The 15840-nt window shown below is 44.3% G+C and overlaps 1 protein-coding gene across 1 annotated transcript in view; it reads left to right on the forward strand.

Annotated features, from left to right (window-relative positions):
• Positions 1 to 330: 330 nt before the first annotated feature.
• LOC137373249 (ral guanine nucleotide dissociation stimulator-like 1) overlaps positions 331 to 15840 on the forward strand; it is a 59629-nt gene continuing 44119 nt past the window's right edge. Inside the window, exons 1-4 of the mRNA XM_068038100.1 lie at positions 331 to 513; positions 2369 to 2545; positions 8231 to 8436; positions 10650 to 10706. Of these exons, the coding sequence (XP_067894201.1) occupies positions 331 to 513; positions 2369 to 2545; positions 8231 to 8436; positions 10650 to 10706 (623 nt within the window). The remainder of the gene's footprint in view (positions 514 to 2368; positions 2546 to 8230; positions 8437 to 10649; positions 10707 to 15840) is intronic.

Genomic DNA, 15840 nt, shown 5'->3' on the forward strand with positions numbered 1-15840 from the left:
CAGATGCTCATCAGTCTGCGCACGGACAGCGGATCCGAGCAGAAGACAGCGACGTCATCCATGTACAGGGAGGTTTTGACCTGAGTGCCTCCGCTGCCTGGGATTGTCACCCCTCTTATGCTCGCATCCTTCCTAAAAGACACCACTGACCATGTGCAGCCTTAAGCAGACAACAGAAGACTCCTTCCACACCATGACTGCTGCCATGTCCCAGGCATATAAGCTCCTGGCAACATCTATTAAGGTGGCGGCGGCCCTCTTGATGAGCCAGTTCCCACTGAATGGCGCTGACCTGTAATCCCTTGTCACAGCCATGACATCCAATCAGCAATGGCAAAGCAAGAGAGGGACCAGGGGATGGAGACAGTCATTGCCCCTGGTCCCTCGCAGGAGAGCAGAGGAGTTCCAACGAACCCTGAGACGGAGGAGACGAGGCAACGCACCAGATCTGGGGCCCCTCTCCAGGTGATTCCAGTGTGGACGCTGACCCCTCCGCCACTCCGCCAGACCCCTGTAATCCCCCCCCACCTCCATTCAAGTATGAGAGTTCAGACCCCTGTAATACCCTCCCACCTCCATTCAAGTATGAGAGTTCAGACCCCTGTAATACCCCCTCCCACCTCCATTCAAGTATGAGAGTTCAGACCCCTGTAATACCCTCCCACCTCCATTCAAGTATGAGAGTTCAGACCCCTGTAATACCCCCTCCCACCTCCATTCAAGTATGAGAGTTCAGACCCCTGTAATACCCCCTCCCACCTCCTTTCAAGAATGAGAGTTCAGACCCCTGTAAGCCCCCCTCCCACCTCCATTCAAGTATGAGAGTTCAGACCCCTGTAATACCCCCTCCCACTTCCATTCAAGTATGAGAGTTCAGACCCCTGTAATCCCTCCTCCCACCTCCATTCAAGTATGAGAGTTCAGACCCCTGTAATCCCCCCCCCACCTCCATTCAAGTATGAGAGTTCAGACCCCTGTAATACCCCCTCCTACCTCCATTCAAGTATGAGAGTTCAGACCCCTGTAATACCCCCTCCCACCTCCATTCAAGTATGAGAGTTCAGACCCCTGTAATACCCCCTCCCACTTCCATTCAAGTATGAGAGTTCAGACCCCTGTAATCCCCCCTCCCACCTCCATTCAAGTATGAGAGTTCAGACCCCTGTAATCCCCCTCCCACCTCCATTCAAGTATGAGAGTTCAGACCCCTGTAATACCCCCTCCCACCTCCATTCAAGTATGAGAGTTCAGACCCCTGTAATACCCCCTCCCACTTCCATTCAAGTATGAGAGTTCAGACCCCTGTAATCCCCCCCCACCTCCATTCAAGTATGAGAGTTCAGACCCCTGTAATCCCAGCTCCCACTTCCATTCAAGTATGAGAGTTCAGACCCCTGTAATCCCAGCTCCCGACTTCATTCAAGTATGAGAGTTCAGACCCCTGTAATCCCAGCTCCCACCTCCATTCAAGTATGCAGAGTTCAGACCCCTGTAATCCCAGCTCCCAACTTCATTCAAGTATGAGAGTTCAGACCCCTGTAATCCCCCCTCCTACCTCCATTCAAGTATGAGAGTTCAGACCCCTGTATATCTGGACTTACTTTCACTGTCAAGTTCTCCTGCTTCTGATGTCCCATCGGCTCTTATGCTTGTGAACGGGACAGCACGTGATGACTGACCATTCAATGTAAAATGTGGAAGTGTGCAGTGAGAGGCGGCGAGATGCATAATCAGGAGAGTTAAGTAGTGTTTTACATACAGTCATTGAGGTGCTGCTGCCGTGTGACGGGGGAGTGGGTGCCGGACCGAGGTCCCACCGCTGCCAGTAATATGCGGTGGGGCCTTCTTGGTGTCGTGGATCGAGCCGGGCCTCTCCCACAAGCATTTTACGGACCACACCTCCCCCCACAACCCCTCACCATGACCCAGGGTGTGGAGGGGCTGGTAAAATTCAGCCCATTGTCTGCAGTCAGTTGAGAGGTGAAAAGTGAATATCATCCCTCTCATCTCCCACTTGTCTGTAACACAGCAGATGTTTTTCTTTTTAATAATGCAATGTGAATGTTTCAATTGAGTTGGCCTGATTTTGTTTGTTCTTGCAAGTCTAAACAAGCAGTTAGTGCCTGAAAACCCGCCTCTTTCCGCCATTCCTTCCCTTTGTTTGAAGGCTGACAAAAGTGTCTTTTTCTGTTCAGAACCTGCCCCACAAGTGGCTCGGGTCCAATCTTGCTTCTGAAGTTTTGTGCAGATAAACAGAGTGTGTAAAGGAGACGGGCTGTTGTGTGGCCAGAACAGTGGGCTGGAGTTTATCATTCCGCCACTGTAATCGGGGTCAAGAATTAGACATAACATTGTATTTGAATTCTAGCTGCAAAATGTCAGCAGCTGCTCCAGAGGGATTTACTCTGTTTTGGGATTGGTTCTTCCACAGAGCAATTCAATCCAAGACTGGGTAGAAGAGATAGAAGAAGGAGCCATTTACAACGTCATCTTGAAGGAAGAGCGGATACAGCAAACACCCAACAAGAGTGAAAGATGGCAGGAGGTGAGTACAGTTTTTTTTTCCTTTCTTCCTTTCCTCCTCTGCAAATAACAAATTGACATATATATAAATGCCGATATCAGGATTATTCTGGGGCCTGGATAGTTATATTGTCGAGATGAGATGGGAATTGTCCATTCAATTACATCTAGAATATATTTACCAAAAATTTGGTTGATAGCGTATTGAGGACCGAGGGATGGAAAAAAAATTGCAGCAAGATGTAGCATCTAATGTTAGCAAGAAAACTTAAGCTTTCCCAGCTTTCCCATCTTTGGTAATTGCTGTAAATGTACTTGTATTCATCTTGTTGATCAGTTATTTCCCAATAATTGATTATGGTCATGTTTACATGTGTGCTTTCATATTTAATCTAAAGCAAATTTCAGATACATCCAGTGCGCTCTATTGCCCAGAGGCTTGTGTGACTTTGGAACTCTCTGTCTCTGAAGGTGGTGAAGACGGAGTCATTGAATATTTTTGAGGTGGAACTAGATGGATTCTTGTTGGGCAAGGGAATCAAAGGTTATTGGGGGTAGATGGGAGTGTGGAATTCGAGATAGAAACAGATCAGCCATGATCTTATTGAAAGGTGGAGCAGGCTCGAGGGGCCGAATGGCCTACGTCTGCTCCTTATTCATATGTTCGCATGTTCATATATTGATATTACACAGCCGATTCTTTTTCCAGTGATCTGGAGTGTCAATCAAATAATTTACTTTACCAATTCTCCTGACTACTTTATGTGGATCACTGAACCGTACTTTCAGCGGTTCACTCTGTAAAGGCAGGAATATTAATACCTCATTCCCTGTTTGAAATGTTCGGGTCTTGGCATGCTTGTCTGTCCATTTCTTCATGGTCATTTGGGAAGCTTTAAAGTGTTCCTGAACCACTTTGCAGGCTCTCATGAGCTGTTCCCAGACACGGATATGTAATGGAACATGGAATATTCATCCCTCTGTTCTAAAAACCTTTCTTTAATTAGTTTTAGAGGACCTCTTATCTCATGTCCATAAACTAATTCAAAAGACCTGAAACTGGTTGACTCATTAGGCGCATCCCTAGTAGCAAACCAAGGAAATTCTATCCCTTTATCCCAACCATGATATTACGCCCTGATCATCGTTTTGAGGGTCTGATGGTACCTTTTGAAAGTTCCTGTGTCTGTGGGTGGTAAGCTGAAGACTTTAACTGTGTTATACCCAATTTCCACATCACTTCCTGAAAAAATTTAGACATAAAATTGGAACCTTGATCCAACTGAATTTCAATCAGTAATCCATATCTAGTGAAGAACTGGGTTAACTTCTCTACCACTACCTTAGCAGAAATTGTTCTCAAAGTATGGTCTCTGGGAACTGAGTAGCCATATCCATGATGGTGAGTATTGTTACGACCAGGTGAGAAGGGGTCTAGGGGTTCCCTCTCAGCCTTTGCCTGGTTTATCCGTATCAGGGTTTAATTTTAAAATACCTTTAAAATAGCTCTCCCTTAGTGAATCCTTGTTCACTGCTCCAATTGTAAGGCAAAGAAATCAAACAGGTTTCTTTAGATTTAAACAAGAAAGGCAGAAGTTTATTAATCTTAAACTCTAATGCAGTTAACTACGAATATGCGACGTGACAATGCGAGCATGCATACATGATAAACACACACGCAGATGGAAGGAATAAAGAGGAAAAGCTTGAGGCAATATCTGGTGGTTACCATCCTTTAAGTTCAATGTGGAGTCTTTGGTTGCCAGGAAGTCTTGCAATTCGTTGCGCCTGAAGTCACGCTTCAACTTGTTCCAATGTGTAGGAGTCTTTTCTGTCTTGAGGTTTACGTGTCTTCCATGGGTCCGGTGGCTTGGGAGAAGGTGAGAGAGACAGCCAGGAGAGAGAGGCTTTCTTATTCCAGGTTCCTCTTCAAAATTGCCTTCTGTTCCTTTCTCTGTTGTTTGACATTTCAAAAAACCCAGGTTGCCCAGCAGGTTAGTCATCTGACTAGCTCGTTATTTGGAACAGTCTCTCCTGTGAGGTTTGTGGACTTCAAAGATCTCGTGGTGGGGGGGGGGGGGGAATGGGGTGTAATGATATCTCTTACCAACGAGATGTGGAACCGTTGTCACACTAATCTCTGTTAATTGAATCGGTGATTAATTCCTTTGTCTCTCCAAGCACTGTATCTTAGTATGCAAATGTTCTTCCAGCCAGATTTCTGGTGACCTTCAAACACGTTATTTCTTCACTCCAGCAACAGTTTAAAATCAAAATTCATATGACAAAATCAAAAGCCTCATTCTTGGCAGGTGGGGGTCTACATGACAGTATATATTGATATTCCACTTCTGTTTTCGGTTAAGACACTACACAGGATACCAACACCCTACTAAATTGTTCCCCAATAACTGGTATGGAATTAGAGGTGCTGGTTTTATGGCAGGTTGTGGTTTTCCCACAATCTGGCACATATGGTAAGTTTTACAAAACTGCATCACTTCCTTGGAACAATCTGGTCAGTAGAAAGTTGACATATATGTGATTGGGTCTTCCGGATCCCCACATGTCCCACTATAGGAAGTTCATGGGCTATCCTTAATAGTTCCTGCTGATATTTGGGCGGTGCCACTATCTTCGTTCACAGGTCTGTGAGGAGGTCTCCAGTTCCTCAGCAGAACCCCATCTTTAATATAGTAACCTCCTGGAACTCATTTTGCCTCAGCTAGAGTTAGAGTGGATTGTGCCACTTTATTTAATTCTGGAACGGCTTACTGAGCCTTGATCAAAGAAGACTTACTGAACATTTCCTTCAGATTACCCAACTCCCCAAAGAAAGTTTCAGATATTCGGGTGCCAATTTTACCTCTGACAATGGAACTTGTTTAGCCATTGCTCGTGTCACGAAGTATGAAGGAAAAATTCCTGGAAACTTTTCCAGCAACTGTTCTGACATTTTAACTTCACTTGTTTTTTCTCTCCCTCCTGGAGAAGCTTCTACCTTTGCTCTGGCCAAATCATTCCCCAGGAGTAGGTCAACTCTGTCTGCAGGCAAACTATGGACAACACCTACAGTTAGCAGTCTAGACATGAAGTCACACTCCAGGTGCACCTGATATAAAGGTATGGGTATGCACGCCCCCCCCGATACCATTCACTCAAAACTTGGTATTCAATGCGCTCCCTGGTGGAAAAGTCATGCCTTTTTAAAATTCATTCATAGGATGTGGGTATTGTTGGCTAGGCCAGTATTTAATTGCCCATCCCTAATTGCCCATGAGAAGGTGGTGGTGAGCTGCCTTCTTGAACCACTGCAGTCCATGTGGGGTAGGTAGACCCACAGTGCTGTTAGGAAGGAAATTCCAGGATTTTTACCCAACGACCGTGAAGGAATGGCGATATAGTTCCAAATCAGGATGGTGTGTGGCTTGGAGGGGAATTTGCAGGTGGTGGTGTTCCCAAGCATTTGCTGCCCTTGTCCTTCCAGGTGATCAAGGTCACAGGTTTGGTAGGTGCTGGCTAAGGAGTCTTGGTGCATTGGTGCAGTGCATCTTCTAGATGGTGCACATTGCTGTCACTGTGCGTCGGTGGTGGAGGGAGTGAATGTTTGTGGATGATGTGCCAATCAAGGGGGGCTGCTTTGTCCTAGATGGTGTTGAGCTTCTTAAGTGTTGTTGGAGATGCACCCATCCTGGCAAGTGGAGAGTATTCCATTACACTCCTGACTTGTGCCTTGTAGATGATGGACAGGCTTTGGGGAGTCAGGAGGTGAGTTACTTGCTGCAGGATTCCTAGCCTCTGTCCTGATCTTGTAGCCACGGTATTTATATCGCTACTCCAGTTCAGTTTCTGGTCAATGGTAACCCACAGGTTGTTGATAGTGGGGGATTCGACGATCATAATGCAGTTGAATGTCAAGGGGAGATGGTCATTGCCTGGTGCGAATGTTACTTGCCACTTATCAGCCTAAGCCTGGATATTGTCCAGGCTTGTCATTGACTGACCCACTGTGTGTTTGTGACATTTTCTGTTCTTACTCAAAATGCGTATAATTTTAGCCACATACCCAGTTGCACTTACTATAGAATAGGTAACAGTGGGGAGATCAGTGGTTTCCTGGAAGAAAAATTGCATGATCCTGACTTTTAGATGAGCCTGTATGAAAAAATAGTTTTAACAGAAACTGAGGCTGATTGCAAGTGCACTAAGAAATACAAGACTGATTACTCTAGAGTAAAAGAGCAAGCTGCAGGAATAAATATGTGCACGATTATTGGTAAGTAATGTGTGATTAATCTGGTGGTGTAAAGTGTTTATTGACTGAAGGAATAGATGTGATTTGACTAAAGCTGGTGTTTTGAGTTTGCAGAAGGCGAGCGACATTGCAATGCACATAACTCCACAATATCTGATTTAGTAAACTGCATAGAGCTCTCAGTACCAGTTCTCCTTCCTTTATGTTGAAGAAAAGACAGAAAAGCAAGGATGGATTTGAAATAAATCACAAATAAATTTTGAATTTTCTGTCTTTCTGTTGATTACTGACATTGAGGAGTCAGCCGGGAGAAGTCGGTGGACATTACTGTGTGAGAGCTAAACTGACACGGACAGTTCAAGTTGAAACATCCCAGGTTAATGGCTGGCTGACTCCAATGATCATTCCATTCCCACCTGTAGTAACCCCCCTGAAGACCAATTCTCCTGAAATCACTGTTCAATGAAAAAAAAAACTTCAAGGAAAATCATAAAATTGTGAAGATGATTGGAATTCAACGTTCAGTTTGATGTCTAAATTAAGTTCCCCTTTCTGGATGTACCACAGGCCAGCTACCCACTGGTACCACATCCAGGCGTCAGCCTGAATACAGCATTGACAGTCCATTCAACCAGGTGGGGGTGCAGGGGTATTGCAGCAGGTCCAATCCTGGACTTGTCTTATGAAAATGCATACTTTTCAGAGAGAATTGCTGGATTGCAATCACTATGATTCCGAGCTGCTCTTTCTCCCCCTCCCCTTCCCCCCGCCATTCCTGAAGTTAATTGTAATACTGCTATTACTGCTCCAACTGAACAGCTTTGAGCCTGGGATATTCTTGTTCTGTGTCAAGAGGGGAGCTGTTTGTTTTTTCTTTTCAAAAGCTTGGGAGTTAACCTAGAGCTGTTGGTGTACTTGAGTACAAAGGAATGCAATCACCTGAAAACCAGTCATGTGTCTGTAATGTTTCAACTTTAACTGTTAAAGGAGATCATTTCACTAATACATGAAATGACCAGTTCCTTTCCAGTAAGAGTGAAAGGGTCCATATTCTGATGGATTTCCTTCCTATCTCTGTATCCTCCTCCAGCTCTGAAACACACAGGTATGTGATGCTCCTCCAATTCTAGCCTCTTGTGCATCCCTGAATTTCATTGTTGGCGACCATGCTTTCAGCTGCCTTGTCCCAAAGCCCTGGAATTCCCTCACAAAACCTCTCTGCCTCTCCACCTCTCTTCTGTCAGACACTCCTGAAAATAGATCTTTTTAACCAAGCTTTTGGTGATGTGTCCTATTACCTCTTCATGTGGCTTGCTGTCAATTTTTGCCTGTTTCCATTCCTGTGAAGTACCTTGGAATGTTTTTACTATGTCAGAGATGCTATAGAAATGCAAGTTGTTGTTGCGATATCTTTTGTTGCATTGCACTAATTTGTTTTTCAACACCCTGTAGGTGGAAGGAGACCAAGTTCCTCCAGGTCACACCAGCAGTCAGGCAACAAAAAAGATCCGTGCAATAAAGGCCGGCACGTTACAACAGCTTGTAAACAATTTGTTGACAGCTTCTGGAGACGGTGATTCGAATTATACCAGAATCTTTTTGTCAACATACCGAGCATTTGCTTCTCCAGAAGCTGTATTGGATCTGCTGCTGGACAGGTGAGAGCAAATAATCTTTGTTTAATGGCAATGACAGGATTCTTCAGTCAGGTTATTTTCATATCATGAATCTACCAATCTGGATAGGAATTACTGAGGACCATCTATTGCAAGTGTCAAAGTTCACTGCTCATGGGCTGGGTGTCCCTCCCAGTTTTTGAGAAGAAGGGCAATGCTTTACTGCATGGAAGCTCTCCTGGTACAATACCATCTAAACACTTCTGCTTTCAATGCCCTTTCGTGAAATGACGTACAGTCCATTCCTTACTGATGCCTTGCAACAAACATTGGTACATTCCAGGCTGTAGACTCAGTTAGACAGAAGTTATTTGAAGGCTAACAAAAGATTGTGCCCACTACATTTGGTCTTTGCACGTATTTACGTTTTTACCCGAATTCACAAGCAATACACGACTATTCTAGTGTTCAATATGGAAAAATGTTAAAATCTCATAGTCTGTGACTTTCTTTTATATTCTCAAGCATTTGTGTAAGATACTTTTTAAAGAGGAAAAATTTGTGACTGTTTTGGACCCATCGGGCTGAATTTTACTGACCACCGCCGCCCCCCCCACCACCGCCCACCATGTCGGGGGTCATAGCAGGGAAGCTCAAAAAATCCTTCCGGGAGAGGCGCGACATAAACCTCGAATCCGGGAAGGCCCTGCGCCATTTTACCGGCAGCGACGAGGCCTCAGGACGGCCCTCCCTCACCGCTCTGCAAAAAAACCGCATTAACATATGTAAATAAATTAGAACGGAAGAATAATTACTTACCTCATCGTGACAGCCATCCCACGCCGATATTCTGGTCAACTAACGGAAATCCCACGCCTTCGGATCTCCATTCGGAGATCCAAGGCGTAACACTGGTGTGGAGGAGGGGAGGAGTGAAATTTTCAGGGCAGGAGGGGGTTGGAGTGGGGAAACCTCAGACTATCGGCTGAGGGGATGGTGGGAATGGGATGAGGGTCAAAGGTAACAAAGTTCAGGGCGGAAAGTTTGGTATCAGAATAAAAGTTTGTTTAGGGGAGATCGGGCAATTTATATATTGCGTACTCGTTGGCGGGTGGAAGAGTGGATTCAAAGTGAGATTACAATTTTTATTTTTATTTTTCACACACTGGCACCTTTAAAAATGTAAATGATCTGTCAGGACTTTTTGGCCCTTGAAAAATGGCATTGGCGCCTGCACGGTGGCACCTGATGTCATTGCTGGGGACGGACCATGATATTTCGTGTGGAGGCTCATGAATATGGAGTGGGTGGACCATCCACCCCCTATGACGTAGAGGGTGTGGGCACTTCACCTCCAGCAACGGCATTAAAAACAATCATAAAATTCATTACCTGCCCTCTCCCCCCACCTCACAAAACACTTACCTTGTGCTCCGACCTTCCCCCCTCCAAAGTTCATCAACTTTAAACTTTACCCCTTCCCGCCAACCACTAGACCAATGAAATTAGTTTTACCCCACTCCCCCCACCCCATCCCCGTCCCGCACTGAGTAACGTACCTGCTCCCACCTCCCCATCAGTGTCTCACCTTCCATCACCGGATGGAGATCCGATGGCACGGGAGTGACAACTGCCGGCTCCAATATGGCACCGGAATGGACGATGGGAGAAAGTAAGTATTTAATTCATGAATTGTACAAAAATATTTAAATTTAGGTTCTATCGCCAATTGGCGGGGGGCAGGGGGGGAGTCGCCTCAAGACCTCGCCGCCAACAATGTCAGATCTATAGTTGAAAAGGAAAACATTGTCGATGTGTGGGAAAGAGTGAGACTAATTGGAAAAGCTGTCTCAAAGAGCCGAGTACAAGTACGGTCGGCTGAATGGCCTCATCCTATACTGTACGATTCAATAATTCTAAACTTGGAAATGATGTAACCATGCTACACCCCACTCCTCTCTCCCCACAAGGCTTTCCATAAATATGTTTTCTTGAAGATTTGTGGATCATTGGGCAAACAGGTGCAGGCAGAGTAGGCACATAATCATGTAAAAACTGTGCAAAGGTAATGATATTTCAAGATAGTGTTGTAACATGCTAAGTCAGAGTTAAAGTGAAAAGTTTGAACAAAACTAGCTGATTAAGGTTTGAAATACTGAATCTGTATCTTCAGTGTTTTTTTAATGTTTGACAGCCAATTATGGATCAAATAGTTGTTTAAAATGACTTAATTTATCTTTTATGACCAATTGCAGGTATGGAGAGTGTGACTGGGAGGAAAATGATGAACAAAGGTCTCCTGAAAGAAGAAAGTAAGTTCAGCCCGATGTGTGACTGAAGTATGCTTCATTCAGAATACAGTAATGTGAAAGGAAATTGCTGGAGAGCCAGCAGTTCCTGTAAATTTATATAGGAACTTCCTCATGAAGGCATCCCATAGCAGTACAGTGAACGCCCTGCCAGACCATAGCAATCACATTAAAGAAGCTGCTTGACTGCCTCTCTAATATTTACATTATTCCGAAAGATCATAGAGTTAAAAAAATATTGTATCAGCACAAAACATCCAAAACTCTTCAACAGAAAATTTCTTGCCCTTCAATATCAAGGTCTTGAGTTGTTTACCTCAGATTGACAATTCTGGACTAAACACCCAGAGTAAAAGAAATGGCTTTCGCTCCTCCTGCCCCCTCGCTTTTTGCATCCCCCAACCCGCTCCCGCCAAGCCGCTCTCACTACGGTGTCCTGCGTACTTCCTGTGAAAGTTTGAAAAAATAAATCGCCATTTAGTGCAATCATACATCTAGAGTGTGACTTGTTCCTGGTATCATGGCTTTGGCAGAACTCCCATTCTGTTGCCATTGAATGTTTTGCATTGTGCCATAATCTAACTTGCCCATCTGGCTCCTGAATTCATGAAGTCAAGTACTTTGTCCAAGTAATGGTTACTCATGTTCAAATTGTGATAGTTAAAAGCTTTCAATGGTATTTGACAGCAGACAGCATCACATCCATGCAATTCTGCATAAATCATCAGAGATGAACAGGAACCCTGGTTAAGTTTTTGCACCCCACAAGATTGCTGTGATCATTTTAGTGCCCTGGATCTGGTCAGTTAACTGAGTAGAGGCCTGGGATTAAACCCAGGATTATTCTGGTCTGTACAGCTCATTAACTAAACTCAGAGCTATTAGAGAGGAAGGAAAGAAAATGCATTCAAATATCTTTCCTAGAAACAGCCCATAATTGCAAATATGTATTCAGCTTCGGTGATAATTGGAGGATGTGCATTATGAGAAATGCTTGATACATTGGTGTTCTCGATCAAACGTTAAGTTGTGTCTGCGATGCACGTTGCATGAGCAGTGCTCCATAATGAGCTTGATCAGTCATGATCTTATCAAATATGGAGCAGGCTCAAGGGGCCGAATACTCCTGCTACTAATTCGTATGTTTGTATGTATGCATTGGAGATGGAGACTTTAGTCCAGTGGGACTACAGAAGAGTGCTTTGGGCCAAATTTTCTAGACTGCACAGTACAGATTAAATTCTACACATTGTGAGTCAGCAGGGTAGAGCCTCTTTAACTTAGTAATTTATTGTCACCTGGGATGTTGTTCATAGGGTACCGTCTTGGAGTCGTGATCTTTTGAATTGATTTTTCTTTTTAAACTTTTTCTGGAGGGTTACTGGTTGAGTGTTTATTCAAGTCTATGTAATGTGTCCTCCTAAAGAAGTATGAAAATGGTTAAGATAGAGAGGCTTCCTTGACATAACAAATGAACCCTGGCTTCTTCTTCGGGTCATGTTTCCAGTGTGTTTTAACCTAGAGATGCTGTTTTCTTTAACAAAGTTAACTCGCCGCCCAAAAACTTTAAAATTTCCATGGCCTTGCCCTTCTATCTCTGCAGCCTCCTCAAGTCCAATACTGGAATTCCTGTGTTCCTCCAATTCTACCCTCTTGTGCATCTCCAGTTTCCTTTATCCTTCCATTAGCAGCCATGCCTTCAGCTCTCTGGGCCCTAAGTTCTGAAATTCCCACTCTAAGCTTCTCTCCTTTTCTAAGACACTCTTTAAAACCTACGTCTTTGAACAAGCTTTTGGTAATGCAGCTGTCTTCACTGAAGTGCATACCAATGTTTGCAAGAATTATAGTACTTCATTTCATAATCTGTATGTTTTGATAGCCAACATGATTCAGCAACCTTAAAAATGTGGACCATCAAGGTTTTGGAACTGATGTAAAAGAGTTTTAATCCCTGAATTTAATCTGTGCCATCTGACTTCAATGCTGTTGCACTGAATTCAGATGATGTGAAGACAGTTCCTGCAGTGCAAAATATTTCGACAAATATGAGGCATCTTTTTCTTTGAACAGTGCCAGTCTTTTACTGCATGTGACACTGCAGACTACTGCACCCCCCACCCACCCCACAACATCCTCTGCCTGCTAGTTTAATAGGAATGGAATCAGTTAGTCTCAGTAGAGCCCATGTGCCTGTATGATGGTCCACAGAATATGGAATTGCTGTGTAATTAGAATAGATATGTTATATATGCAACTTTTAAAATACAATTTCATCTGTACCCAGTAGTGGCAAGAGTCTGTAGAAGTGAAACTATGTGTTACTGGAACAGCACTGTCAGTCTCACTAAGTCTCAATTGTTGCAAGTAAATTGTTTGCTAATTGCGTGAAGAATAGTTTGCTTTTGGAGCTTATTCTTGGCAAAATATGAAGTGCCTGTCACATACCCCATCCATAAACTTCATGTCATTTAGAACTCTGTCCATATCCTAGTTTGCATCAAGTCCCATCACTCCTGTGTTCACTGACCTACATTGTCTCCTGGTCCACCAATGCCTCAGTTTGATTTTTTATTGATAATTCTCACTTTTATGTTAAAATCCCTCCACGGCCTCACCCCTCCCCATCTCTGTAATCCCCTGAAGCTCCAAATTTCTCTTGGAAATCTATATTTTCCACCAACTCTGGCCTGTTGTATATTTCTCACTTCCTTTTCCCCACCATTGGTATGGTTTTCAGCTGATTAGGCCATAAATTGCATAATTCCCGTCCCCTGCAAACATCTCCACCTCTCTCCTTTAAGAAGCTCATGACAAATCATTCACTGGCCAAGCTTTTGGTCAGCTATCCTAATATGTCCTCCTTTGGCTTGGTATCGGGTTTTGTGTGATTAACCTCCTGTGGGATGTTATATTATGTTAAAGGTGCCATTTCAGTGTTGTCATGGCTTCACTGTACAACTGATGTCCTCTTCTGCTCATTTTTTATGACAAGACCAATTAAACTGCCTGGTAAGTAATGCTATATGGTCACCAGTACTAAACAAGGAGCTGAAAGTGAGTGGCAAGCTGACCATATTGGAGCATCTCATTAGATATCCTTATATCTAATAGGGAGGAATAGGGAGAGAGAGGAGTTGAACACGTGGCTGCAGGGATGGTGCAGGAGGGAGAGTTTTGGTTTCCTGGATAATTGGGGCTCTTTCTGGGGTAGGTGGGACCTCTACAAACAGGATGGTCTTCACCTGAACCAGAGGGGTACCAATATCCTGGGGGGGAGGTTTGCTAGTGCTCTTCGGGGGGGTTTAAACTAATTCAGCAGGGGAATGGGAACCTAAATTGTAGTGCCAGTGTACAGGATGTTGAGAGTAGTGAGGTCAGGGATATGGTTACAAGGACGCAAGAGGGCACTGGCAAGCAAGAACCTGGTTTAAAGTGTGTCTATTTCAATGCCAGGAGCATCCGGAATAAGGTGGGTGAGCTTGCAGCATGGGTTGGTACCTGGGATCTCGATGTAGTGGCCATTTCGGAGACATGGGTAGAGCGGGGCAGGAATGGATGTTGCAGATTCCGGGATTTAGATGTTTCAGTAAGAACAGAGAAGATGGTAAAAGAGGGGGGGGTGTGGCATTGTTAATCAAGGAGAGTATTACAGCGACAGAAAGGACGTTTGAGGACTCGTCTACTGAGGTAGTATGGGCCGAGGTTAGAAACAGGAGAGGTGAGGTTACCCTGTTGGGAGTCTTTTATAGACCTCCGAATAGTTCCAGAGATGTAGAGGAAAGGATAGCGAAGATGATTCTCGACAGGGGCGAGAGTAACAGGGTAGTTGTTATGCGGGACTTTAACTTTCCAAATATCGACTGGAAATACTATAGTTCGAGTACTTTAGATGGGTCAGTTTTTGTCCAGTGTGTGCAGGAGGGTTTTCTGACACAGTATGTAGACAGGCCAACCAGGGGCGATGCCACATTGGATTTGGTACTGGGAAATGAACCCGGCCAGGTGTTAGATTTAGATGTAGGTGAGCACTTTGGTGATAGTGATCACAATTCGGTTAGGTTTACCTTAGCGATGGGCAGGGACAGGTATATACCGCAGGGCAAGAATTATAACTGGGGGAAAGGAAATTATGATGCGATTAGGCAAGATTTAGGATGCGTAGGATGGGGAAGGAAACTGCAGGGGATGGGAACAATCGAAATGTGGAGCTTATTCAAGGAGCAGCTACTGTGTGTCCTTGATAAGTATGTACCTGTGAGGCAGGGAGGAAGTTGTCGTGCGAGGGAGCCGTGGTTTACTAAAGAAGTTGAAGCGCTTGTCAAGAGGAAGAAGAAGGCCTATGTTAGGATGAGACGTGAAGGCTCAGTTAGGGCGCTTGAGAGCTACAAGCTAGCCACGAAGGATCTAAAGGGAGAGCTAAGAAGAGCAAGGAGAGGACACGAGAAGTCATTGGTGGATCGGATCAGGGAAAACCCTAAGGCTTTCTATAGGTATATCAGGAATAAAAGAATGACTAGAGTTAGATTAGGGCCAATCAAGGATAGTAGTGGGAAGTTGTGTGTGGAATCAGAGGAGATAGGGGAAGTGTTAAATGAATATTTTGCGTCAGTATTTACAGTAGAGAAAGAAAATGTTGTTGAGAATACTGAGATTCAGGCTACGAGGCTAGATGGGATTGAGGTTCACAAGGAGGAGGTGTTAGCAATTTTGGAAAGTGTGAAAATAGATAAGTCCCCTGGGCCAGATGGGATTTATCCGAGGATTCTCTGGGAAGCTAGGGAGGAGATTGCAGAGCCTTTGTCCTTGATCTTTATGTCGTCATTGTCGACAGGAATAGTGCCGGAAGACTGGAGGATAGCAAATGTTGTCCCCTTGTTCAAGAAGGGGAGTAGAGACAGCCCTGGTAATTATAGACCTGTGAGCCTTACTTCGGTTGTGGGTAAAATGTTGGAAAAGGTTATAAGAGACAGGATTTATAATCATCTTGAAAAGAATAAGTTCATTAGAGATAGTCAGCACGGTTTTGTGAAGGGTAGGTCGTGCCTCACAAACCTTGTTGAGTTTTTCGAGAAGGTGACCAAACAGATGGATGAGGGTAAAGCAGTGGATGTGGTGTATATGGATTTCAGTAAGGCGT

Source organism: Heterodontus francisci, chromosome 8 (genome assembly GCF_036365525.1).
Source record: "Heterodontus francisci isolate sHetFra1 chromosome 8, sHetFra1.hap1, whole genome shotgun sequence".
In the NCBI taxonomy this organism is placed as follows: domain Eukaryota; kingdom Metazoa; phylum Chordata; class Chondrichthyes; order Heterodontiformes; family Heterodontidae; genus Heterodontus; species Heterodontus francisci.